At 45.7% G+C, this 26,635-nt stretch overlaps 2 protein-coding genes across 4 annotated transcripts in view; both read left to right on the top strand.

The window, feature by feature from the left end:
* Positions 1-16,198, top strand: part of KALRN (kalirin RhoGEF kinase) — a 497,270-nt gene extending 481,072 nt beyond the window's left edge. For all 3 annotated transcript variants that reach the window (XM_050711733.1, XM_035536747.2, XM_035536748.1), the window contains 9 exons: positions 4,103-4,130; positions 4,592-4,763; positions 6,672-6,793; positions 7,663-7,794; positions 9,508-9,672; positions 10,283-10,361; positions 11,535-11,735; positions 12,655-12,793; positions 14,470-16,198. In XM_050711733.1, coding sequence (XP_050567690.1) covers positions 4,103-4,130; positions 4,592-4,763; positions 6,672-6,793; positions 7,663-7,794; positions 9,508-9,672; positions 10,283-10,361; positions 11,535-11,735; positions 12,655-12,793; positions 14,470-15,015 — 1,584 coding nt within the window. In that variant the 3' untranslated portion in view covers positions 15,016-16,198. The remainder of the gene's footprint in view (positions 1-4,102; positions 4,131-4,591; positions 4,764-6,671; positions 6,794-7,662; positions 7,795-9,507; positions 9,673-10,282; positions 10,362-11,534; positions 11,736-12,654; positions 12,794-14,469) is intronic.
* A 3,342-nt stretch (positions 16,199-19,540) lies between these two features.
* UMPS (uridine monophosphate synthetase) lies at positions 19,541-26,081 on the top strand. Its single transcript, XM_035536727.2, has 6 exons — positions 19,541-19,731; positions 20,253-20,406; positions 21,954-22,622; positions 23,267-23,442; positions 23,972-24,086; positions 25,381-26,081. Exons 1-6 carry the CDS (start codon positions 19,591-19,593, stop codon positions 25,554-25,556), a joined length of 1,431 nt encoding a protein of 476 aa, XP_035392620.1. The 5' UTR covers positions 19,541-19,590; the 3' UTR covers positions 25,557-26,081.
* Positions 26,082-26,635: the final 554 nt, after the last annotated feature.

The following is a 26,635-nucleotide window of genomic DNA, read 5'->3' as shown; positions in this document are numbered from 1 at the left end:
TTCTTCATTTCTTTATTATTTTTCTCTGAGAACCATTACTTTTTTTTTTCTTTTTTAAATGAAGGAGCAAGGAGCTTGCTGCTGGCTACCAGCATGTGCGAATGAGTCAATATTTTATTTTAACTTGATGAGCAAGAAGTGCTATGAGGTGTTTACCAAATGTAGAGCTGCTTGCCTTGGAGTAAACATGCCCTCTGCTGTTTAGCTAAAGCATGGATCTTTTAATGGAGGGCTTGGTTGGCAGTCCAGCCTTACGGCTCAGCAAAAGTGGGGAAAAACATTGTTTGTCCTGTTTGTGATGCACTTATGCAGCATGTGCATATACATGACAGATAAGCTCTGCTAACGAGTCAGAGGTTGGAGTCACTTTGCAAATGGACAGCATTGCTGTGGCGAATGCAAATGCCTTTCTGTGCTCATAACATGATCTTGGCAAACCAGGAAAAATGTGATGCAGTGGTGCAAAGTGCTGAGTTGCTGTATGCAGCATTTGTGCTGCTTTTCTGAAGTCTGACTGCAACACTAAGTTGCTTCTTTTGTCCTGTTTAAACAAACTCACAAAAAATTCAGCATGACACATCTGAAAGCCTGGTGAGCCCTTTGCAAGTAGGCTTAGGTGTTACAGGTGAATTTGGCAATCATCTCCAAACCCTGTTTTGCAACAAAAAAGTCACTTAGACCCACAAAGACATGTGGACCTTTCTTGGTCTGAGCCCTGAAACAACGCAGGCTGGAGAAGGGAGGAGCAAGGTCTATTTCTGTCTTTTCTATGGAATAATGCTGACCTGTCGTCCCATTTGTGTGTCTCAGCCCCTTCTCTCCAGCTTCCATTCTTTGCCTTGTCAGTGCTGGACCCCACATGGTGCGAGCAGAGACCACTTCATGGGCTGCCTTTGTCACTTTGCACAGGGTTTCCATTTTTAGCCATCACTGTTTGAGAAACAAACTCTACCAGCCATGCAGTTCGAAGATTTTGTCCACTCTGGATCCGGCTGCAGGTATTTTGTCTGACAAAAAAAGAAATCTGTCATCTCCCTTCAGCTCACTCACCTGCAGGAGGCTGTGCAAAGTTCTCAGAGGGTGAGGGGGCCACGCTCCGGAGCTCTCCTCTCCAATTAAAAGTCAATTTGGCACATGAAGAAATCACCTCCAAAGGCCTTTCACTTAGTTGAGAAGGACTTCATGGAGTCTGTCTTCTCCTGCCACGTACCCATTGCCCAGAAACCTGGATGCTCTGCAGAAAGAGGCACCATAACCCCATGGAGCTGATGTGTGGGTCAGGAAAGCTGGCTTCTGGCTGTGAATCTTTCATTTGCTATTTCTGCACTTCTCACTCTGTGATTTAAGCAAATCCTGTTCCCTTATCAAGTGATGTATTAAATCATTTTGGTAGCATTTAGCATTCTCTTGCGAAAAGGCTTTTATTTTTCTCTAAGCTTACAGCAGGTGAAAGCTGAGACATGGCTGTGGGGTGTCGTTAGGCAGCATTTTATTAATTAGCAGCTGAAGTTTTATCAAAGGAAATGTAAATTTTACCCCTAGACTCTTCCAATGTTATCTAGCAGCGGTAATTTTCTTTTATAATATTCCATCGGTAAGGCAATGGAAAACAACATTGGTAAGTCAATTATTATAAATGATTGTGCCTTAGAAAATATTGAAATTGTAGCATTATTTTTTTATAGATGTATCTATAACATATATCGCTGTAGCTGTATCTTCTAATGGATCCTTTAGCACTATAAAATTAATATAAAGTGTTAGGAGCGTTTCTTTCTCGGGATCTCTAATCTTACCAGGACAGAAATCAGTGAATAATAAGGGAATTTAGTGCACGCTGCAGGGAAGACAGGTGAGCGCTACAGAGGATGTATGTGTGCTCCAGTTAAGCCACAAACTACAAAAATGAAGATGTATGTGCAAATGAACTGCTGCCTCAGGTTACTAATCTGATAAATAGATGGTCTCATTTAGTGAAAAGTGGCAAGAGGTGGTTATCTAGCTGGAAATCTCCCTTCCTACAACAGCTTTTTCTTCCTTTGCAGTGCCACGTGAGTGCTGTAAGTTAATCACAAGTGCCGTCTTCCCTTTCCCTCCCCACAGGCAGGGAGATGTTTTCCTTCACCCAGTGCCCTCTTACACCCCGATTGCTTCCTGCCTATGGGGGCTGGAGGCTGTATGTGGATCCTGGGCCCCATGGGGCTGCAGTTGCAGGAGGAAGGGTGACAGCAGGGATGACGGATGAGACACAAAAGGCCATCAGGGTGCTGGGGCCCCATGGGTGCAACCAGGCCGAGCTGTGCCATCCCACCACAGTGGGGACACGCTCTGCTGCCACCTCCCCATGGAGGTGCCCCCAGGTGTTCCCGGTGTGGCCACACGAGGACTATAGAAATAGTCCTCAAAGGGACCTTTCCGGGGGTGTAGCAAGAGGTTGGCTGCTTCCAGGCTGCTGGGGATGAAACGTTTGAACTCTCTATGCTCTTGGGAGAACCCAAGAGCCCAAACCATCTTGCCTGCCAGGTCCAGACCTGAAGGATAGGCTGGCCATGTGGTAGCGACCGTAACCTCTGTGCCCACAACCACCAGCCCACACCCCTCCCTGGAGCACAGCACAAAGCACTGGCATTGACGGGTTGCTTCAGCCAGTATGGTGAATTTGGGTTCTCTGTACACATTCCCGTAGGACCAAACTGTCTGCTGCTTTGCCACAGGATAGTCTCAGTCTCAGACGATGAGGAATTTATGGAAGTTATGTTTCCATGGGAGAAAATGCCCATATGAGCGATGAGTCCACGTTGGACTCATCCATTTGTGATTTCTGTTGGTGATGGGGGAAGCAGAGCCTGGGGGCTGAATGCTGGTACCAGAGCTATGCAGAAGGGCTATGCAGCCAAAATTAGTCTGAATGCACTCCAGTGCCTCCTTGAATGGCACATTGAGCCATGCACCTTGGAAAACTATTTATAACTCTCCAAAATAAATATGAATCTCAAAGATGCATCTATGTGTTTGAAGGCTTGTTGCTTCTGCCTCGTGGCCTGGTTTCTGATCACTGCAATAACTCCCATCAGCTTTGGCAGACCATGAATTAGGTCACTGCTTCACTGACATCTTCCAAAATAGCTCTGAAATAGACAGTAGCAAAGAAACAAGGTGAGATAACCACACTGGTGTTTATGGTGCTTGATATTTATTAGTGTGACTTTGGATAACAAGACCTTATTGGATTATTAAACCAGTTAATGAGGCTAAAACGTCTATACTATGGTACACCATTATGTAGTTAGAGTTGATGCTGTGTGTGAGAACTTATCGCTGTTGTCTTTGCTATCCCCAACTTTTCTTCTAGGACTAGCATGATGTAACTAGCACACACATCTATGCTATGGTGAGACAGTAGCTTTTCAAGTCTTTGCTAACTCGATCAATTAACGAGTTAGACAAAATAACTCTCAGTTATCCGATTCCAGGTTCAAGTTATAAAGTTTCCAGCAGCCCAATGAAACAAGTGGTATTTTACTCATGATAGGCCATGAGCTGCTGCAGGACTGATATGTGTCAGTACGCAAAAATAAGCCAGTATTTCTGTTTTAGCACTTTACCTTTTTTTTCCCTGAAGCTGAGCAGAAGCTCCCCACAGCTGGTTAGTGGCTAGAGCACAGGTGAGGTGCCCCAGGTGCATGATGGCTGCAGGTGCTGTGTGATGTGGGTCTGGAGCTGGGCACAGGGGGCACAAACCACATCCAGGTGGAAAGCAATTAATGGCTTGAGCATCACCTAAGCAAAGAGAAAGCACGGTCACCTTCCTCAGCCTTGGTGTTGTGCCTGCTACCTGCGATGCAGCTCACACACAGTCTGCTTTATCAGCCTTCCAGAAACTGTAGCTGTCGTTTACTGTTTCAACTGCGCACTGGCTTGTTCAGTTGTCACCAGAGCTTGCTGTGTTTGCCAGTTGTTGAGACTGCTTGAGCCCACTGGTCAGTGTTTCTGCAGTTCGGGTCAGCCTCACCACCTTGCCTTGTGAAACCAGATGTCTCTCTGTAACTGTCCAGACAACTAAATAATTGCTTTATATGTATTATTTCTTTGTATTTTTCAGATAATCAACCCCAATTTCATTCAAGAAGGTGAGTTAAAGACAGCTGTGCACTGACTTGCATTGAGGGGTGAGCCAGCAGCTGGGATTTAGTCCCACACAGCAGTGCTCACAGCAGAGGCAACTCTTCTTCAACAATCTGCTGGTGGGCTCACAGAGCCTGAGACCACGCACTGAGTGCCCCAAACCCACCCCTCACCAAACACACCTTCGCCAAGCCTCACCTTCCTGCCAGAGCTCAGACCCAGGCACAGCCAGTCCCTGCTACCTCCTTCCCTGGGCTGCTGGCAGCTGGCTCTTAGAGAAGGTGGAGTTTTGCTAACAACGCTGGGATAATCCATTTGGGACCCAGATCTTCAGTGCTTAACCCTGACACATCTCCCCTCTATAAAAGCAAACCACAGCTAATCCTATAATGTGTTCTCCAGACTTGCATGGGGAACATCTCTCCTGTGCATTAAAAGAAGGTGTTCCCCCTATGTTCTTCTCCAGTGGCTCCAGAGTTTCTTGTGCCTTTAGTGGATATCACCTGCCTGCTCGGCGACACGGTGATGCTGCAGTGCAAAGTCTGTGGACGTCCCAAACCAACTATAACCTGGAAAGGACCAGATCAAAACATTCTTGACAATGACAACAGCACGGCCACCTACACGGTGTCATCCTGGTAAGGTCCTGTCTCTGGATCCCAACACATCTGGTCATGATGGTCATGTCCTCCTCAAATATGGCACCAGCCGGGCTACAAGACTCATTAGAAATGCAGTTAATCAAGGCTGGTATGGTGAATTGGCACATCACTGAGCCAGACGTCAGCTAGTAGAAAGGGTTGAACTTTGGGTTTTGGGTAGCTCTATAGTTTCCCAAGTTGATGTAGCCTATCTCCACTGAGCGTGTTGTGGGCAGTTGTGAGCTTTGGTTGTGCTGTGCCCCAGAAGGCCAAGACCTCTGAGCCAGCTGCAAGCCAGAAGCAATTAATGTTTCCACCATATTATTTTGGGTAATATTTCCTCCGCTTTGCTGGGGCTTATCTGCTTGGGTTTGATATGATGCTCACCTTTGGTAGGGACAGGAGTAGAGCAGAGCAAGCCCTCATCAGCTTGCAATATTCTTCATTTACTTATCCACACCATTGGGAATGTTCTCATCTCACGGGCAGAGGTGGTAACTCATGCAGTTTTCCTGAGCCTTTCCTCAGCTGCACCTTAAAGAGCCTACATGTGCTCCTGGGAAGGCTACATCCAGCTGCGCTTGGACAGAAAGATGCTTGTCATGATGTTCCTGGCCCATCTTTACAGCAAACAGTGGGATGATCTGAAAAGATCTGGAGTTGAATTCAGGTCAGGTAACAGCCTGCTGCTGGATGCTCATCTGCGGCTTACATAAGCTATTTGGGCCAAATTGAAGTGGAAATCTCCAGGAGGCAATCTTTCATGTGAACTTGTGAGCACTGCTGGCTCAGGCTGAGACAAACCCGGGGAGTACAAAGTCCATGGAAGTGACAAATGAATGCTAAGAGAGAAGGGATTTTACATGTTCAAAAAAAAAAAAAAAAGAAAAAAAAAAAAAAAGATGTCTGATCAAGAGCTTCCTTCAGAGACCGTTGCCTTGTGAAGCTGCCCCAGGGTACCCCAAATTGCTTTGTTAGCCATTAGATTGGTAGAGCCTTATCTTCAGGCTGCTGGTCGGGGCTGGGATGGGGGGGGTATTTCCATGTGGGGCTCTGTTTTACATCAGCCTTTCGCCTGTGCCGTCCCTTGCTGTGCGCTATCAGCACTTGTGTTGTCTCGTTCCTCCTGCTTGTTTTTCCGTGCAGGCGCTGCCTGCCAAAGAGAGGCCCAGCAGATCAGCATCTGTCTTACAAATCCTGCTGGCATCGGTGTCCAGATTGCGGGGGAAGGGGATGTTTCTGTCCCGTTCCTCAACCAGCACAGTCAGGCCAGCCAAAGCCGCAGTGTCCGTGCGGTTACACCGGCAGCCGTGTCCCTGTGCAGTTTCCGATGGCTTGCATGTTCAAGAACCGCTCTAGTTTTGCCATCAAAGAAATTTATTGTTGGCTCTAAGTGGGGTCTCCAGCACAGCTAGCTCAGTTACACAAGCAAAATCCTTTCATTCAGGCCAACTCCACTGAGCTGACTATCTGCAGACCTGCTATAAATTCAATAGGTTGAGTAGAGCTGTTTATTTGCTCAGATTGGCCCAAAGACCGAGTGTCTCCCAAGAACTCAGTGCTGACATTTGTTATCCTCAGCTGCTGTGAAATGTCCACTCTCCTGGCCACAGAGGTCACCATCACATGCTCCAGGGGTCTGAATCTCCTTTGAGACCACAGCAGAGCGGCAGATTTGCCCCACAGGGCCCCATTGGGACCATTCTGCTCAAAGGTTTTATGGCAACCTAATCCTGAGAGATGGAGGGGTTGCATTTGGGTACCAGATTGCTGGGGGTATGCTCCTTGAAGTGAGTTAACAGGATTTGTGTGCACATGTGTTTGTAACGAGACAGGACAGAAGCAGGGATAAAAACCATTAGTGGGCAAAGCAGTACTTTGTAATCCAGGCTTCTGCACCTGCAGTGACTCCGGGGAGCTGACGCTGAAGATCTGTAATGTGATGCCCCAGGACAGTGGCATTTACACCTGCGTGGCGGCTAATGAACATGGGACGGCATCGACTTCGGCCACAGTCAAAGTCCAAGGTAACGTGCCTGACCCTCACAGCCAGCCTTTTTCCTCTATGGGGCCGGGAACACGCCGAAATGCCTGGTGCAAAGGCAGCTGGGCATGGAGCTGTGCCAGGTGAACTGAGACAAATATAACCCGTCCTTGGCCAAGCCTCCCACTGCTGACTGAAGGCATCGCAGGATCTTTGCGTTGATTAAGTTGTCCAAATGTAAGCATCACATCTGGGCAATGGAAACGGACTGGCAGGGGCTCAGCTCCTGCGTCCTGCTCGCAGCGCTGCTTCCCCGGGGCTCAGGGAGCTTGGGCCAGGGCAAACCATTCTGCTGGGATTCAAACCCAGCCTGAGTCCTCAGCGCTGTGATTAGTGACCCAGCTAATTGTAATGAATAGGAAACCGTGGGCTGATGGCTTCTGACCTCCAGCTCCGGGAGGGATGTGTTAACGTGAGAGATGAGGGCTGGCTGCTGCGTCCAAGGGCACAGCGCAGAGACAAATGTCTGGCCGGTGAATTACAGACCAGGAGTGTCACCAGCATTGAGAAGTCGATTTGTTTCTTCTCCCCTTTGGCCCTAGAGATATCATTTCCCCAATTTATCCAAACAAGTTAGTGGCTGCGTTAACTGCTACAGTGCTGAAGGGAGCCCTGGGCAAAACACAGCAGCCTGGCTGGTCGTTTGTCAACCCACTGCCGCCACACCAAGCACCACACACACAGACGCACTCTGAATGGCTTTCTTCTGTCGTTTTCGGACACTTTGGGGGTACCAACCTCCCCACCTCACTGCTGCTTGGTGATGTCCACATGAATACTTGTTTCCCTCAGTTAAAGTACTAGGGCTTGCTGACATGATGCTGGACTGGGTGCCTGTTTTCTCTCCCCAAGGTGTCCCGGCTGCCCCAAATCGCCCCATTGCTCAGGAGAGAAGCTGCACCTCTGTGATCCTTCGCTGGCTGCCCCCCTCCAGTACAGGCAATTGCACTATTTCAGGCTACACTGTGGAGTACAGAGAAGAAGGTAAGTGTTTTCAGCTGTGCTCACTAGCCGAGAAAATGAGACCAAAGTAATTCTGCTTTATGGGACGATAGGTCCCAAAGCATCCTTGCCACCACTGGGGGGTGATTATCTGTTGCTCACAGATCCCAAAGTGGAAGGCCAAAAGAAGCCCTTCTGTCATGCAGCCCAACTTCTCATATATTACAGACTTTTCTGTTTCCTCCACTCTGTTAAGGCAAGTGTGTTCAGCTGAAATACATTAATCACTAAGGCATCCTTTCATCATTTGCATTCTGCCGCCATGGTATTCATCAAGCCGTTCTGGTGGATGTTTCCTGGTAATGCAAAGACAAAGCAGCCTCATTATTATTATTGTTATTATTATTATTGTTTTATCTGGATAGCACTGCAGATTCCTGCATGCTTTTCTAGCTCAGCTCCAAAATCCACTCATTCTTAAATCCAGCCATCTGAATGTATTTAACTCCCCCTGAAAAATTAAATAGAAGATAAATGCACTGTTGCCCCTGTATGCACAGGTATGTTTGCTCATCAAGGGCATTTGAAGCGATTCACATCCCCTTTTGCATTCTTCCTGCAATGGCATGATGCTCTCTGGGCAGTAAACCTTGCCTTAGGTATGTGGCCTCTGTTTTCTCCCTTCATCCTTCAAAAATCCCACCTCAGGTTAGCAAATGTGCATCTCCATCATGTTAATCACTCCATCACGTTAATACCTTCTCAAGGTCAATACTTTGCCTTCGCTTTCATTGTGCCATCAGTGTGTTTACCCATAGTACAGCAAATATACATATCATGGTAAATAAAAGAGCTCTGAAGCTCTAAAAAGCTCTGAAGCTACTAGTTTTAAGACAAAATTTGATATGTTATTGAAATAAATCTTGGAATGTGATAGGGCTCAGTGTCCTAGCAGTCCTTTTCTGTTCTGTGCCCCAGTGTGTTCCTGTGCAGATGAATGAAGTATTGCTCCTTTGGATGCCACAGGCTAGGCAACGTTTGTTGTTTTTTTTTTTTCTGTTAGGAGGAGAAACACATCATGGAGTCACACATTTCTTAGCTGCAATCCTGCATATCTGCAAAAAGCCCATGCCAAGCCTCAGAAAACTGGTTCTTTGCAGCTCCAGCTTTCACTGGAGCCACCAGGTCTTCTGCAGGCACTTTGCACTGGTGCCCTTCCTCAGCTTCACCTGGGGCTTGCTTCCTACCTTTTTTTTTTTTTTTTTCCCAGTGTTTCTCTCATAGCAGAGCCATCAGCAAGTCATTCCTCCTTTTCTGCCTTATCTTGTTGCCTGCAAACATCACTGGTAGCACACAGCCTCAGCTAGACTTCTGGACAGATCGGCTTGTCCCTGGGTTGTGGTTTTTCCATTGGTAGCAGTCAAGTGAGGGGCATCTCCTTCCTCCTGCATTTCAACAGACAGGGAGACGTCTGCAACACCAAACAGCTTCTCATGTCCCTTTCTGGTTTAACAGAAATAAATCAGCCTTAACTTTGCCTGTTAAAAACCCCAAGGATTTTAACCTGCCAGGGCACCACATTGGAGAGCCTCTGCGTGCTTTGTTCTCATGTTGACAGCAGTTTATGAAATGTCCTCTAGCATTTGGCCATATAACTTCTGGGCAGCAAGAACAAGTCCCCTGCTCTCCCTGCTCTGAGTTCACTCATCGGGGTTGTCTCCATCACCTCTCCTTCTCTCCCTCCCTACAACACAGGCTCGCAGGTCTGGCAGCAGTCGGTGGCCTCAACTCTGGACACCTACCTTGTCATTGAAGACCTGTCCCCAGGCTGCCAGTACCAGTTTCGAGTGAGTGCCAGCAACCCCTGGGGGATCAGCTTGCCCAGTGACCCATCCGAATTTGTGAGGCTCCCAGAGTATGGTGAGTGGGTATGGGGAGGAGGGGGTGATGCTTGCAGGGCATCCATGGTGAGCTGGACTTGTGAGGTCCTGCTAAGAACGTTGATCCTGGAGCTGGTGTGAATAGGAGAGAAAGCCTGGGAGATGCTCAGAGTCAGCTCCTGCCACTGGAAAGGCTCTCCATGCCTGTTCCATGCCTGTTCCTGCACCGCCTGGCTCACAGCTGCTGCTCAGCGTGCATGCATTTCCCCAGGTTTCAGTAGCTCCAGTACATAACCAGGTGTGTGACTGGCTTCAATAGCCTGTGCTAGATGAAATGAGATCTCACGTGGCATAGATCTCCCTTCCATTTGCACACAGATAAGCCCTGAGACTGTCCGTGTGGTCCCTTTCCAGCCCAAAATAGCAAGGACAGATTTGAATCCATCTTATCCACACCTTGCTCTGGGAAGCTCGGGCTTTTGGTGGTCTAATGCACTGGATGTGATAGAGCAGTGTGAAATTGGACTCAGTAGTAATGTTTGCTGTTCTTAAGTAATATATTCTCACCTAATTTAGAAATATGCGGTTTATAATCCACACTAAATTGTCTTGTATTTACACTCTCTTGCATGTGCTTTCTTCTCCTAAAGATTCTGCTGCTGATGGTGCCACTATTTCGTGGAAGGAAAACTTTGACCTTGCATATGCAGAACTGCATGAGATTGGGAGGTAATATTAACCCTGCTTATTGCTGCAATGAAACACTGAAACAATGGCTTGAATATGGGGCCTTGGAAGAGAGCTTAGGCTGCTTTTTGTAGTTAGCTTGAAAACTCCTTTCAGAGAGCATTGCACATTAAGTACTGATTACAATACAGACCGGCCAAAATGCTGGCTAAATCTTGTCTTTCAAGACCAGTTGTGATTTGAGGATTGCAACTGGGACGTGGGTGACCGAAAGCAAACCTCTCAACAATTAGGCAGCCAAATCTCTGGCAGCCACCACCAGTGCTTGCTGCTATCTCCTCTGACATCTCGGGTTTGAAGTGGGCTTTTGAAGTCAGGATGACTTGCTGGTTCTGGCTGTGCTTAACCTCAGAGACTGTTTGCAAAGCACTTAGGCATGTGACTGAATTAAATCAGGTGCTGAAGGGCTCTGCTGAGCGGCGTGGTCAGTGAGCAGGACCTTGTGCAGACAGCTGATAAGGGCGCAAAACAACGCAGGTTGATGTTCATGCGGTCATGTCTTATCCCAGAGGTCAGCGACGTGCTTCTGGGGCTGAAAGGGTAGGAGCCTGCCTGGTTCTGTGGAAAGAAGAGTGTATGTGTTACCAACAGGCCAAGTGCAGCACATGGCTTCATCAAGTACTCTTGCTTCCAGGAATGGTGCTAGGCACCAGTCTGTGTGACTTACCTAAATGCCTTCATGCCAGCTGTTTGCTCCTAATTTCTCACTGTATGCCTGAAACTGCAAGACAAAATGATTGCTTAGCGATTACTTAACAAGGGTTTTCTTTTTGTTGTCCGAGTAAGTTCGGGCTCATTATTTAAGCAACTAGAGAGGGGAGAACCATGTTTAGGAACAAGAAGGCAGAACCTGTAAAAGCGGCAGCAAATTGAACCCAGGGGAGATTGTTAGAGGACATCAGTAGGGCTACACGAAACAAAGTGGCTGTTTGCTGTCGGTGCTTGCTAATCCCCAAAGAATCCAAACAGCCAGGGCAAGAGACGGGGGGGTTCTTGTTGGAAAAAGGTTATGAACGACTAGTTAAGTGTGATTCTCTGTGAAATGTTAATGTACTAAATCAAATAACACTTTGAAAATCAGCCTGCTATTGCACTGGAAAACAAGCATGATTTATTTATTGGTCCCATTCATTATTCTGATTTTTTTTTTTCCAGGGGACGATTCTCCATAGTAAAGAAATGTGTTCACAAAGCTACCAGGAAAGACGTTGCTGTAAAATTCGTTAGTAAAAAAATGAAAAAGAAAGAGCAAGCGGCACATGAAGCAGCTCTGTTACAGCATTTACAGCATCCTCAGTACATCACTATCCATGATACCTACGAGTCTCCTACTTCTTACATCCTAGTTTTGGAGCTGTAAGTACATGGAGCTTCAATTCAAGTGTCTGGGTAGGAATCACAGCACTATTTAAAGCCAAGGATAAAATTCACCCTCGCTTCAGCAGGGCAAAGACTTTGTCATCTGTTTTTTATTGATTGTGACATCAAATGAAATAGCCATTTTCTGCTGACTTTCTGCTGCCTTTTCTTTACAGTAAATAAGATTCAGGGGTACAAATAAAACTGCTTTCTACTCTGGCGAGGCCTGGGTAATTGTATCAGCAGTTAGTCTGTCACACTGAATAGGATGAAATTTATTTGGGCAGTTTTGTCCACTGTTTATATGTGAGTAAACGTGCTTCAGCTGGATTGCAGCCTACATTGCTCTAATAGTTTTTGGTGAAAAAAGCTGCACAGGGACTATTCTTGTCCCCCTAAGGAGAAATAGCAACCAAAATCCAAAATGCTTCTTTGTTACAGAGTATCCAACAAAGTATATTTGGGCTCTTTGCTTATTTATTTATACACATAAATAAAACTAGGTGGAAAACTTTTATGGGGTTAGTTTTCCCACAGAACATATTACCAGCTGAAAATGCCAGTGATTCTTTCTGAATTATGCAATCCTCTCTGTAAATAAATAGACGAAGCCAAATAATTAAGTGGATCTGTTTTCAAAGGAATCTCCTCTGTCTATTGAATACATCCTTAAGCATATTACTTTACTTTGAGACTGTTGCTAATTTTTTTAGAACTGGGTTTAGCAATAGAGGATTAATCATTCTACCACTTCCACAGCCTGCAGTATCTTGAGATATCGTTAAATATCAGATCTCTCTTTTTGGTTTCCTCTATTTTTAGGTCACAAAGTTTCCATTGCAGTTTTGTTTTCAAATATTAGCTGTTCTGGAGATGCCATGTGATCTTTCACGTGTGGGGTTTGATTTGTTTGCAGGATGGATGACGGTCGTCTCTTAGATTACCTAATGAACCACGATGAACTCATGGAGGAAAAGGTAGCTTTCTACATAAGAGACACAATGGAAGCCTTGCAGTATCTTCACAATTGCCGAGTGGCTCATTTAGACATAAAGGTAAGACAAGAAAATGATGCTGTTAGTGCCCCGGTACAGACAGTTCCCAGCTTCACTGACAGCGCGGAGGTGCAGTCTGTGCTCTGAGGGATGATCACTGAATGGACAAGTGCTACTTTTCAGACCTATTGGCCAGAGAAAGGACCTGCAGCATGAGGTCTATATCTTCCTTCAGCTCAGAGATGCACTTTGTCCTTGATTCATTGGTTTGTTCTCAAGGGCTTTCTGGAAGAGGGATTTGATGAAGGAGAAGGGCAGGACTGCGATGTCAGCAGCTCCTGAGTGAGGACGAACAAGCTGCAGCCTCTAATGTCATGCTCTGTGAGACTAGCACAGCTCATTCCTCCCCGCGTTAGCACACGTGGCAGGAGGCACTGTGCTGTCCTGGATTCAGCATTGTGCTGCCATCCTCACCAACATCCCAGTGATCTGGGACGGCAGAAAACTGGTGATTGAAGTTATGATCAAGTGCTCTGGGCTTTGTGTTCTGCGGCTTTGATTCAAGTTGCCAGGGGTATCAGATAATCTATAATTTATTTGAAGACTTAAATGGAATTTAAAAATGGAGAATGAGAGATGGATTTAACTGTCTTGTATCATGGACAATCCAGCTCCATGGAGGTCTCATCTCAGCCCTGCAGCCCCCAGGCACGTCAGATGAAGTGGTGTTTTCATTCTTCTGCTGCCTACCACTGCTACTACAAAAAAAAAAAAGAAAAGATCCCTTTTGTGAAATGTCTTATGTGAGCATTAGTCCCAAAAGGCTATATTATCCAGGTTTCTTTCAGTAAGACTGCTTGTATTTTCTGCTGTATTTATAGGACTTGTCAAAAAATAGACATCACTTGTAGGTAAGAAACTGCACTGAATTCTTTATTTGATCATAAGATACCTCCCAAAAACAAGGTGGGAAGCCAATTTTCTGTGACCTATTTACAGTTCTCCTGAATGAGGCACGCTAAATAAAGTACCTTCTGTTGCTGAGTGGGAAGAGGGAGATGCATTGCTAGGGACAATAGACCTAGCCATGGACTGTCTTGTCCCAAGATCCTCTCAAGATTGTGCTAATTTTGTCTTTCCACAACAGAAGAGCAAGTGGAGAGGTTTGAACAGTAGTGTAGTAGACTTTGAGTTGTATATATATGAGCATGAGGAGCTATAGGAAAAATGCATGGAAAAGTGACTCTAGAGAGGTAGTGGACAAAAAGTTTAATATTTGCTTTACAGAGAACATTTCTCTCATACATTTATGTCAACCAGGTGTCATGTAAACAAGTGGAATCTGAATAAATCAATCAGAGTGTTGTAGCTTGTCTCAAAATTACATCTGTCAGTGCTCTTAATCTGTAGAGATTATTCTGAGAAAAATAAATTGCAAGTATTTGGGACTACGTATAAAATCACACTGTGTTGCACTGGTGTAAACCGAGGATGCTGTCTTTGCAGCTTCAGTGTTGATCCAAATTGACAGCAGGGTATACAGGCGCTGACCAGGTTCCTTGTCAGTAACTCTCCTGCTCTGTATGTCACACATACCGGATAAAATGTGATTTTTGATCAGCTCTTCAACATAAAACACACAGCTAAATATTTGGATAGGGGTGTATCTAGAATAAAGGCTACACCTTTTGCAGAACTAGAGCATAATTAAGTTTTTGTTATTCTCTTTTCCGCAGCCAGAAAATCTGCTCATTGATTTAAGAATCCCGGTACCTCGTGTCAAGATCATCGATTTGGAAGATGCAGTTCAAATCACAGGTCATTATCATGTCCACCACCTCCTTGGAAACCCAGAGTTCGCAGCTCCTGAAGTTATCCAAGGCCTTCCTGTCTCCCTGAGCACGGACATCTGGAGCATCGGGGTCCTCACCTACGTCATGTTGAGCGGTGTCTCTCCCTTCCTGGATGAAAGCAAAGAGGAGACTTGTATCAATGTGTGCAGAGTAGATTTCAGCTTCCCACCTGAGTACTTCTCTGACGTGAGCCATGCCGCCAGGGATTTCATCAACGTTATCCTCCAAGAAGACTTCAGGAGAAGGCCAACGGCAGCCACGTGTTTACAGCATCCATGGCTGCAACCACACAATGGCAGCTATTCCAAAATCCCTCTGGATACCTCCCGCTTGGCTTCCTTCATTGAGCGCCGCAGACACCAGTACGACGTGCATCCTGTCCCCAGCGTCAAGAGTTTCCTGATGAGCAGGCTGAACCCAGGAACGTAATGCCTGGCTCCCTGGGACAAGACACTGCTGGTGCTGAGGCACGGCACAGGGAGCGAGCAGGCACAAAGATCTTCTGTACATACTTCTGTATTTGGCATTGGCATTTGAGGGGTACAGATCTGTCTGGAGGCCACAGTCCTTGCCCAGTTACTGAGAACCAAAGCAAACAGGGTAACGGCGACAGGTACCTGCTCCGCTCCCTCGGCAGGCTCCTCCTGGAAGCATCTCCACAGGGCTGCGGGCAGCAAACGCCAACTGGAAACAAAAGCCAAAACTGCAGTTGCCTTAATCTTTGGGAGGCAGCCTTACGAGAAATCCTCTTGATCTTGCTGAACTGATTTCAAAGCATCTGAGAGATTAGGAGTAGGATAGCATGTGGAGGAGTAAGTCTAGGCCGACCTTAGCGTGTGCTGCAGGTCTGCACTGAATTCAGCTCTTGCTGAGGTCACTGCAAGCCTGCTCCAGGTTAACAGATGGATTTTGCACACCCTGTACACCCAGGTCTCCCATGATTTCAGTGGGGACTTTGCCTGCATGGGACATGCAAGATCAGGTCTTGTTGGATCAGCTTCTGTGGTGGCGTGGCTTAGGTACACTCTCGTTACATGGTAGTGCTCAGAATAAAATTCTGTGTTAACCCTTGGGCTTTCTGCTTTGTCAAGTCAACATGCAGTACCTTTTGGAGCTATGATTAAGGCAATGAATTCATTGGAGCATACAGCTGTTTCTGATGAAGCACAATGGGACTATGATGTGTTTTTTTTAAAGCATTTTATATACACTGTATAGAAATCTTTTGCGAAACCTGTGCATTGAAAAAAGGATGTGTCCAATTTTTGCAGTATCTGTAAACAATGATTGACGAAGACAATTTTTTCTATCACAGGTTTTCAGTATACATATATTGTATCATATATATATATATATATAAAGGATCCTGTTTCATTTCTAGCTTCAGAATTGCTTGGCCCAAAGTCCATCTAAAGCCTTTCAAAGTGCAGTTGGTAAGTGGTGAGTCCATCCTTGTGCTTACAGCTCAAAAATAGTTTTCAGTGTTTAAAGTATGTCCTTTGTTTCATTTCCAAACTTGTAAATATCTCTCAGCTGCCGTTAGCACCTCATCACCAAAGCATTCGTAAGGATATTTTTATGTCCAAAGCCTAGTTTGTAATAAAATAAAAAATATCTGCAATTAAAACATTTCTCTCTTGCAAGCCAAGTTGCAACATCATCACATTGATGTTACAGTGACGGAGCCAGCCTTAGTACAAGCAACAGAGTCTGCAGTGACAGATCAGCAGTTCGTAGGCTGGCCAAGTCTTCCTCTCTCTAACAGCAGGACTGGAAGGGGAAACACCTCCCTGGCTGGTGCTTCCCCATCCTGCTGCAGCACCATAAAACCCTACAGCCTTCCAGGCTGATGATCAGAGAATTTTTTTAACCCTGGCACGTGAGTACATTGCCTTGGTGCTGAGTGCCACTGCTGTGCCTGCAATAGGAAATGTCAGTTGTTACCAAAGGTTTTCCTAATGAAAAGGGCTAGCTCTGGCCATGTGTACTCAGCAGAGGCTCCCTTGAGATATCTCATAAGGGCAAGAGCCAAATTCAACTCGCCATCCAAGTAACTGCACTGTGAGCCTGCAATGTCTCTGCAGGAGCAAAAGCTGGCTCTGCCAGCAGGTGATGGAGATTCTCTGCAAGTGCTGCGCACTCTCAGGGCTCTGCTAGCCCTTCTTCTGATCCACCTCCAAGCTCAGTTTCATGGCAGGTAGGAGACCCAGCCTTTCTCTTTGTGCTTGCTCTACCAGGCACAGCAAATCACGATGTTCAGTGCTGCATGCACACAACACGAGAGCAGACCTTGAGATCTAGGAGCTGCAGTCAGAGGGGCAAGCCCAGGTGCCTGAGCAGAGTCAGAGGCAGCATACGGGGCTGTGTGAGTGATGGAGAGGTCTAATATTGGGGGAAGTTGTGGAAAGGCTTGAGTGTTCACAGAGGGCTAAAGCTTCAGTTTCCCTCTGTGGTGCAGCAGATAATTTTCTGAGCAACTCAGCAGCACCTCATAGACAAAGAACAGACTCTCTTCCTGAGCTAGAGTGTGAAGTATGTGATTTCTTAGCAACCAAAACTTCAGGCAGCAGTCATCAAGGGGTGTCTTTAATTAGCACCAGCCGCAGGTACTTCTCACTGCAGGACTGTTTGTGCTTCTTCCTATTTGTCGAAGCTGGCTCTTTGTGCTGTGATCGTGCTGCCCTTAAGAAAATGTTTATGGAAGTGTGGTTTATAAAACCCACAGCTTTTATTAGGCCCGTGGGTACAGTTTAAGCCGCAGTCTTTCTGCTTGGCATTAATACAAACAAATTCTCATGTATCACAGGAAATCTGGAGTTATTTATCATTTTATTTTGCTGCGTCCTGCATTCACATCTCAAACTGTGAAAACAGGCACTTTGGACATATAGGGGGAAAAAGCTGGATTGATTAAAGGAACACTTAAGTCTCCAATTGCTATCAAATAGCAGAAAAAAAAAAGGCTGAAAGAGGATACATGGTGCTCATATTCAAAAAAGTGATTCCTCTTGAAGCGAGAGCTGGAGCTGCTGAGCTCTGAAGATTTTGAGTATTATGGGGTTGCTTTCCTTTATGGTCCTGTTTTTCCCATGTTCATGTTAGACAGCTCCTCTTCCTGGGCACTGCTTTTCTTACAGCACATTCAGGAAAACTCAAACCCATTGGTACTTCCAGATGTGTCTGATTATAAACCTTGCATTTTACCTCAAACATTATATTTTTTTTGCCTGAATCATCATTCATGTCAGGTTGACATGAAACACTGCCATCTAATAAATACAGAGGAAGCATTCAAATATTGCTCTCCTAAGGCCTTTTTCAGCCTTTGCCACCCTCCGCAGGGAGCTGCTGGCCCCTTGGGAAGCTCAGGGCCTTCCCAGAGGGCAGCATCATGTGCAGTGCTGGTAGCCACCCCGGCCAGTACAACCAGCAGCAATTCCAGCGCTTTGGCTGCACAAGCTTGGTGCGGAGCAGCCCTCCAGGCAGGCAGCCACTGCCTGCAGGCTCCTGCACTGCCACTGGAATCCAAATTCGTGTCTTGGGTGAGCTACCGAGCAGCAAGTCCTGCGGGCAGGGCGGGCCAGGTTGACACACACACAGCGCCCGGGGTCTTAGGCTTGAAAACCCTAAAGCAATCCAGAGTCTGCATTTGCAACACTTCTCTTGTCCTAATTGTACCAACAAGTCTTGCTTAGTCCCATTGTCTTTTTATTTTAAATGGCTTTATTCTTTTTTCATTAACATTTACCTTTAAAATCATTTTTACTTTTAACCTACGATAATGCTGAGAGAAAGCCTGTGCCCTCAGCTGACCTTCCCAGGTTTTGGTGCCCAGCATTTCTGAAGATGCCATCAGGCCCTTGTTACAAATGCCACAGACGAAGGCTGAACGCAGAACAGCACAGTATGACTTGGCTATATACAACCGTATTTTAATACCCTTGCAATGAGAGGGCTACGTCAGGTGACCTGGGAGAATGTAAACTCCAGAGAGAAATGTCAAGGCTAGCCTGTATATACAAGTCTGACAGATAATTAACGTGCACAGGGACTAACAAGCTGGTTTTGTTCCTGTTCCTTTCCATGCAGCAGCAGATCCCCCCCCAACACAGGGCCTGGATCTATTTCCCTGCTTGTTTGTCCTCACTCCATCAGAAAATGGTGCTTTCCAGGGACACGAGGCCTGGCCCCGTGCCGCCAGGCTGGTTGTGCGGTGCCATCAAGTGCTGGGACGTGTCACACCGAGTGTCACCGCCACGTGTTGGCCATGACTGTGGCAGCCGGGACAGACGAGCTGGCCTCTGTGCAAGCCATACGGCACCACCACGTTCACCTCCTGGTGCTCTTCTCTTCCTACCAATCTCTGTCACCGAGACCTGTTTGCTGGTGACTTTTGGAAGGCAAATGCGGCAGAAAGGGCAAAAAATAATTAAAAAAAAAAAAAAGTGTCAGCCTTGTTCGCTAAGGGCAAAACTCAATGCCTGTCCACCGCTGCGACCACCAACTGGAGCTAGGGGGGAGCGGCACAGCCAGCGACACAGCGCTTTCAAGGTGCGAAGTATGTCCACAGCCTTAACAATTTTGGCGCGCCGCTGGCTTGCCTGAAGCGCCGTGTGGCTCTGGGGCACACGACTGCCCGCTCGCCATTTGAAAAGTCGGCCTCTTGCTGTGGGCCAGCACCTCCGCCATGGCTGCAATGCCCCTGTGTGCTTGGACTGTGCACCCTTCCTATAGACGGACTGTGCTAGCGACGTGTTTTCTGGGCTGTTCTCTATTTTGGATTAAAACTCGGTTGTTGGGAGAACAAGCGGCTCCGTCTCATTTCCCAACGCGGCCTTTTCTTTTTTTTTTTTTTTCTTTTATTATTTTTTTAAACGGGAGGAACCAATCGCACCCGGACCGTTCGGACCCGACCCGAGGGACCCGGGGGGGGGAGAACACAGCGTTGCGCATGCGCAGCCGCCCCGCCTGACGCCGCGTCCGCCATCTCGGGAGGGCGGGTAGATGGCGGCGGGCGGCGTGGCGGCGGCGCTGCTGGCGGCGGGCGCTCTGCGCTTCGGCAGCTTCGTGCTGAAGAGCGGCATCGCCTCGCCCGTCTACGTGGACCTGCGAGGCCTCGTCTCGCACCCAGGCCTCCTCAGACAGGTGCTGGCCCCTTGGGGGGAGCCCCTGGTGCGCTGGGAGGATGAGGAGGGAGTGAAGGAGGAGGAATAGAAGGAAGAAGGAGGAGGAGGAGAAGGGAGGAGATTGGACTCGATGATCCTTCAAGGTCCCTTCCAATCTCTAACGTTTTGTGAGGAAGAGGAGGAAGGAGGAGGGGGGATGCTGCCTTATCAGGGGCTTGGGGGTCCTGCCCTGTGGTGGCACCTGGGGCATTTGAGGCATTGCTTTGTCGCTCTGCTTGCTTGAAGGTGGGTAAATTTGTGGTAAGTAGCCAGAAAAAAAAAGGGTGCAGAGAGCCCCGAGCATCATTCGCAGAAGCATCATTCACAGCAGTGATGCTTTGCTGCGGGGAAGCCGCTGAAGACTGCTTACAGGTGTTAGGCAGCTTGCAGCTATCAAATAATACAAAGGAGAGAGCTTTTTGTGCCTTCCCTTCCATTGGTGGTGTACTTGTTGAGGAGTGGTCGCTCCAGTCTGATGCCTCACATACATGTATTTTTCAGGTTGCAGATCTTCTGTTTCAAACAGCAAAAGATGCTGGTCTCGAGTATGACTGTGTGTGTGGCGTTCCCTACACGGCATTGCCACTGGCCACAATTATTTGCTCAGAAAAGCAGGTTCCAATGCTTATACGGAGGAAGGAAGCGAAAGACTATGGTAAAACCTTCACGTGATGAATTTGTCTTTACTTGTTGGCTGGTTTGTGAAATAACTATATTTTTAAGGTTCTTCTCTAACGTGCATCCCTGTTTCGGTTTAAGACTACCACTTCAATGCAAATAGCTACGCCTTTTTCCCTGAAACATATCTCCCATAGCATCAGGCTCTCCCAGCTGGTCTCTCATTAGCCTGCAGCTCAAATCCTGCTGTAGTAGGTTTGGAAGCTCACAAGCTGCTTCTTTGCTTCCACGGTGTGTTTTTTTTTTCTTTTGGCACCGTTATTGTGGGTTACCGCCCTCTTACAGAAACAGTTGCTGCAGTTTCTGATGTGCTGAGACCAGTGCCATGTCTCACCCCCAAACAGAACTTTCTGCATATCGACTCCAAGAGGAATCTTTGTAGTCTGTTCTTGTTTTGTCTCTCAAAGCCCTTTTTCTTTCATATCCCGTAGCCCTGTAATCAGTGGGCAGGGTGTACCAGGTGAGCAGCAGTCAGTTCTCTACACAGGGATCAATTTTATTTTAGTTAGGTGGAAAGGGGATGAGGGGTGTGTGTAGGAGAGGGAAACTGAAGCATTAACATACTCTGTCAAATAGATTTCTGTGTGTGATAAACGCTATCCTCTTCCAACAGCGTTCAGTTAGAGAGGATGTTTTTCAAAGCTAAACATTAGCCAATGTGCTAGGCACGAGAACTGTTGCTATTACTTATTGTGAGGGACAAGTTGATTGTGACAGCAATTAACTGCCTGGTACAAGGGTTCCGGTGTCACACGGATTGCAGAGCTGTACTTACACTTGTGAGACCGTCATGGTTGAAGCACCGCAGTCTGTGTAATGTTCACCCGCTGCTCGTTGCTTCCTGGGAAAGCTGGGCTGCCTTTGTTGTTGCTCCCCGGGATGCCTTTCATGGACTTGTGCCTATTGTTCGTTATGGCAAAGGCATTTGGGGGGGTTTACTCTTCCTAATTGTTCTAACAACAGACATGTGAAGCATAGAATAATGCCTGTGAAAAATAGAAAATATGTTGAAGAGTATCAGTGGCTTTGCTACTTCAAAGACATTTAAAGTAACTTTTAGTTTAAAGACTTTTAAGTTACTGGAGAAAATATTGTTGGTGTTTTGGAGGTTTAATTCATAGTAATACTAAACGTGAATTTCTGTAGTCAGCTTACACAAAGATTATTTCAATACGTGCAGCTAAGAATATGTCAGATTTGTTAAAGAAACGTACAAAATGTGTTTATCCCCTTGGAGAAGTAACGGTCTTTATGAACTGAGTTACAAGTCAGTTACTGAGCTGTGATGAGAACTGTGATACCTGGTATCAGGTATTAAATAAAGAAATTCTCTCTACATACTGACAGTGAGCATGAAATTGCTACTTTCTTGGAGTCTGATTCGATTTTTTACTGCAACATATGCTTGTATGCAAAACAGATATGATCTTTAACATATCAGGTTAAAATCGTGATACTTCTGATGTGTGCTGTGGTCTTTTAAACCTTGTTCATTTAGTTAAGTGTGTGTCTCTTATTTTAAAGGTACTAAGCGGCTGGTAGAAGGCACCATTAATCCAGGAGAAACATGTTTAATCATTGAAGATGTGGTAACAAGTGGATCTAGTGTACTGGAAACTGCAGAAGTTCTTCAGAAAGAAGGATTGAAAGTCACAGATGCTGTAGTGCTGTTGGACAGGGAGCAGGGTGGGAAGGCCAGGTTAGAAGAACGTGGAATTCGTCTGCACTCTGTCTGCACGTTGTCTGGGCTGTTAGATATTCTCCAGCAGCAGGGAGAAGTGGACGTTGAGATGGTTGAGAAGGTGAAGAACTTCATTCGGGGAAACACGTTTGAGCCAGTGGCTCAGAATGGTCCCGCTCCCGTGAAAAGAATTTGTAAAGAGCTGAGCTTCAGGGCTCGTGCTGAGCTGCCCGGGGTGCATCCTGTTGCAGCCAGGCTTCTCATGCTCATGGAAAAGAAACAAACCAACTTGTGCCTTTCTGCTGATGTCACAGGATCCAAAGAGCTGCTGCAGTTAGCTGCCAGCCTGGGCCCCAGCATTTGTATCCTAAAGACTCATGTAGATATCCTGAATGATTTCACCCAGGAAGTAGTAAAGGAGTTGAGAGCACTCGCAGATCGGCACGAGTTCTTGATTTTTGAAGATAGGAAATTTGCAGACATTGGAAACACAGTGAAACATCAGTATGAAGGTGATTATCATCAGCCTTGGTTTACAATAACTTTGCTGCCAGTCTGTGTAACTGCAGCACTGGAACAGGCTGTCAGGAGAGACTGTGGGATCTCCGACCTTGGAGAAAACTCGTGAGCAACCTCATCTAGCTTTGAAGTTAGCCCTGCTGAGAGGGCACGACCTCCAGAGGTCCCTTCCAAAACCTAAATCTTTTAATGAATCTATGCTTGTGCTCAGTAAGTACTTCTGAATAGCTGTTTGCCACGAGAAACGCAGTGTGGCACTTAAAGCAGCCTGCTATGCTTGTGTGCTTGTTATGGCTTTCATTTGTTACTGCAGCTGTAGATGATCTGAATACTGTTGCACCTGTGACAGTAGAATTTTAGCTCACTGTAGATGACTTAATGAATAGTAAAGGCAAGTTACTAAAGGCAAGTTACTAAGTGCTTCTGTAATATAAAACTGGGAGATGCTTTGTGGTTGTGCAGCTGTCAGGAGTGTCTGATAAAACTGCACTTGTAACTGTTAAGCTTCAGTAGTAAAAAGTCTTTTTAACGTGAATGATTTAGTGTACTGCTTGTTTTGTTTAATTCATGTTTCTTGTTTAATACGTTTCTAATGACTAATTTCACTTTGCCTGTGTCTTTCTCTCTCTCTGCTCAGGTGGTGTGTTCAAAATAGCATCCTGGTCAGACATAGTTAATGCTCACGTGGTTCCAGGTTCTGGAGTTGTGAAGGGTCTGAAGGAAGTAGGCCTTCCTCTGCAGCGGGGCTGCCTTCTCATTGCTGAGATGAGTTCCCAAGGGTCGCTTGCAACAGGCAAATACACAGAAGCTGCAGTGAGTAGGCACTTCTGTTTCAGGTTAACAGCTTGTAAAGTTTTCTGACAAGGGAGGTTTTGTGTGCTGCTAACATCTATGCTTCCAAAAGTCTCTCCAGTTCTGTTTATTATAGGCTCTCTTTCTGTGGAGACTCAGGAATCTGACAGCGTAGCACTTAAAGGTTACATCTGTAGGCTGCTGGTGTAAGGTGGTTGTCTTTCACACCATGAGCCCTAGTGAACATGACAGGTTTGCCATTCACCACCTTTTTTTTTTGATTAGCAATAAAATTCTAATCAGTGTAAGTTCATTGAGCGTATAAATGTAACTTTTGCATTCCTGTCTGCAAGAAAAGCAAGATCAATGAGGGATGAGTCAGTTCTGGGTGACTTTACATTGGTAAAGCAAGAACTTGCTAGAAACACTCCAGTGTTTCATTCCCTTGCTCTGCACACCTTCAATGTGTCAATGTATGCATCAGAAGCAGATTAGTGGGCAAGCTTGATTTTAGGTATATCACTTGAAACTGTTTATTGGTCTTTTTCAGGTACAGATGGCTGAAGAAAACTCTGATTTTGTTTTCGGATTCATATCTGGATCTAGAGTTAGTAAGAAACCAGAATTTCTTCACTTAACTCCAGGGGTACAGCTGCAAGCTGGAGGTAACGTCTCCTGAAATATTTATAGTCTGTTTGTAAATGCAGTAAGTGCAAGAGCAGTGCTTCTTTGAGCATCAGTTCTATCTATTGGAATTGGTAAATCATGAAAAATGAGGGCTCTCTATGTCAAATTTGATCTGTGTCATTGTTGTGGAATTAGATTTTACAAAACTCTCATATAGAAGCAGTTAAGGATTTATTACATACCTTCATAGCAAATAACGAGGTTTATATTTTTTATAATATAGAATATAATGATTTTAACAGCAAGGTTAATTTTTTTAACAGCAGTTAATCAGTATCTTAAGTAGTAGTCAACTAATACAATGATCTAAAGAACTTGTTATAATAAAAACAGCAACTTAGTTAAGGATTCAAGGATGGCAAGGTTCACCTGAGACTTACTGTCCTGGGGGGTTTCTAAATCCAGTTGCATGCTTCCCCTTAGAGTGAGTTATTCAACCTACTACCTCGCTGGCATTTATCTGCAGACACGCTTGTTCCTCGAGGAGTCAGCCCTGAGATGCGCTTCCTCTCAGGGTTACGCTCAGAAGGGTCTCAGCTTGGGCACAGTTGGAGGCTGCAGCCCGCTGCAGTCCCTGGAGAGCTCAGAGTTCTTGTTTGGGATTACTATTTATAGGATTGCGAGGCTGTTGTCTTTTGTTCAGTAATTTTTCCAGGATACAAGGCTTTTGCCAATTTTTGCGATTAAGGTTGGACAGTCCCCTTCCCCTTAGCATTTAATCATGTCCTTGTCAGTTAGTTACACCACAGGATACAACGGGAGGGGAGGGCTGATTGTCTGGTGCCTATATGGCATAAACAACAGGTATAAAGGGGAGAGAGGTAGCATCAGGCTTTACCACACTCTATAAATAACAGAGGAATGGTGTCAAGATGACTTCTCCTTTGATTATACAGAGGAGAGAGATGAAGTACCGTATTTGTCTAGTAAAGTGATTGATTTGTAGTCAAGCTCAGATTCCTTCATTATTTTCCGTGAGAGAGCTCATGGTATAGAGGTCTGCCTGAGGCTCCGTTGCTAACGAGCTGTCTGGCTCGAGGAGCGGTCACGTTGAGGCCTGCTGTGGCTCATACGGCTGAGCAAGACTTATGTCAAGTACGGGAGCAGAGCATACCTGCCACAGTAATTGGTAGGTGTTCATTAGTTGGAGGTACCTGATGGTTTATTAGGGTGAGAACTGAAACAATGGACCTGTTTTCTGTTCCAACATCTCCTTGAAAGTTTTTAGAAGGTATAATTCTGCACAAACTGAAAAAATGGTGTCTGTTTCAGGTGATGATCTTGGACAGAAGTACCTAAGCCCCAAGGAAGTTATTAGTGAAAGAGGTTCAGACATCATTATCGTGGGACGAGGCATCTTGTCAGCTTCAGACCGCCTTCAAGAAGCAGAGAAGTACAGGAAGGCAGCTTGGGAGAGCTACATAAGCAGGCTTGGTGTTCATGCGTGAGATGGGATGCAGGTCGCTTCCCGAGTCAGTGAGCAGAGCTGATGGAGCTGTAATCATTGTGAGACTTCTACGTAAATACATTGACACTTCAGCCAGTAGAATACCGGGCCCTTCTGGAAAAAAATCTGTTGCTGGCTAAATTACTTTTTAATTGCATACATACAGACAAAGTTGTACCTGCTGTGGTTGTTTTTCAGTATTTTCAGTTGTTGAATATATGAAACCAAAATTTGATGTTCAGTTTTTAGTTTTAATAACTTTCTCTGCTGAAAAATGTTGAATGAGAACACTCCAAGGATATTTGCCTTGCTGTTGTTGCTCTTGCTTAACCTCCTCACCCTTGAATTCCTCTGGCTGTGGGTCAGGATTTTACTATTAACTTCACCTGCAGCACTGACCTGTCTCACTGTCACAGGATTGCTCAACTCCACAATTTCCAAGCAGCAAGTATCAAGTCTTGATCCTACACTGTGAAATTGAATAATATGTTCTCTAATAAATAAGTTTGCTACTATTTTCATGTAATTGGATCTGTAAGTCTTTTTTTCTGTGGCAGTGCGAAACACTGTTTATTTTCAGAGCCAGGGCATGACAAAAATACGTCATTCTGCTGTTTTTTGTGACCTGTAGGAATTACTGCTGATGGTGCTTACAGTCTGCTCTGACAAGAATCTTTATAGCTCCCAGCTGTTGTGCATTTAATTACAGTGGAATTGCTGATTGCTCTAATGAGAAACAAATACGTACTCTCTGTTGCTTGATTTATGAAAATATTTGTGGAATACTTCCAGGAATTACTTTCCACGCTTTGGCATTGTGAAGAAAGGTTAAGTTGAAATACCACGTATGATAGGATGGAATCACCTTGAATAGATTCAATATTTTCCAGGTGGAAATAAGCTTGAATTTTCGTTGCTAACATGAAAACGTGAAGAATGCAGATGCGTGGTGGTATGGTTCTAGACCATTGCTGTTTCTTTGCTGATGCAAAGTACACTAAGAAAGCTGGGTCCTTTTTAAATACATCTGCTTGTAGGCTAGGAACAATTATATCCAGTGAGATTTTTTTTTGGCTTTAA

This window comes from Cygnus atratus, chromosome 6 (assembly GCF_013377495.2).
Source record: "Cygnus atratus isolate AKBS03 ecotype Queensland, Australia chromosome 6, CAtr_DNAZoo_HiC_assembly, whole genome shotgun sequence".
Classification (NCBI taxonomy): Eukaryota; Metazoa; Chordata; class Aves; order Anseriformes; family Anatidae; genus Cygnus; species Cygnus atratus.
Note: the sequence above shows the minus strand (reverse complement) of the source record. Positions and strands in the feature narration are given on the sequence as shown.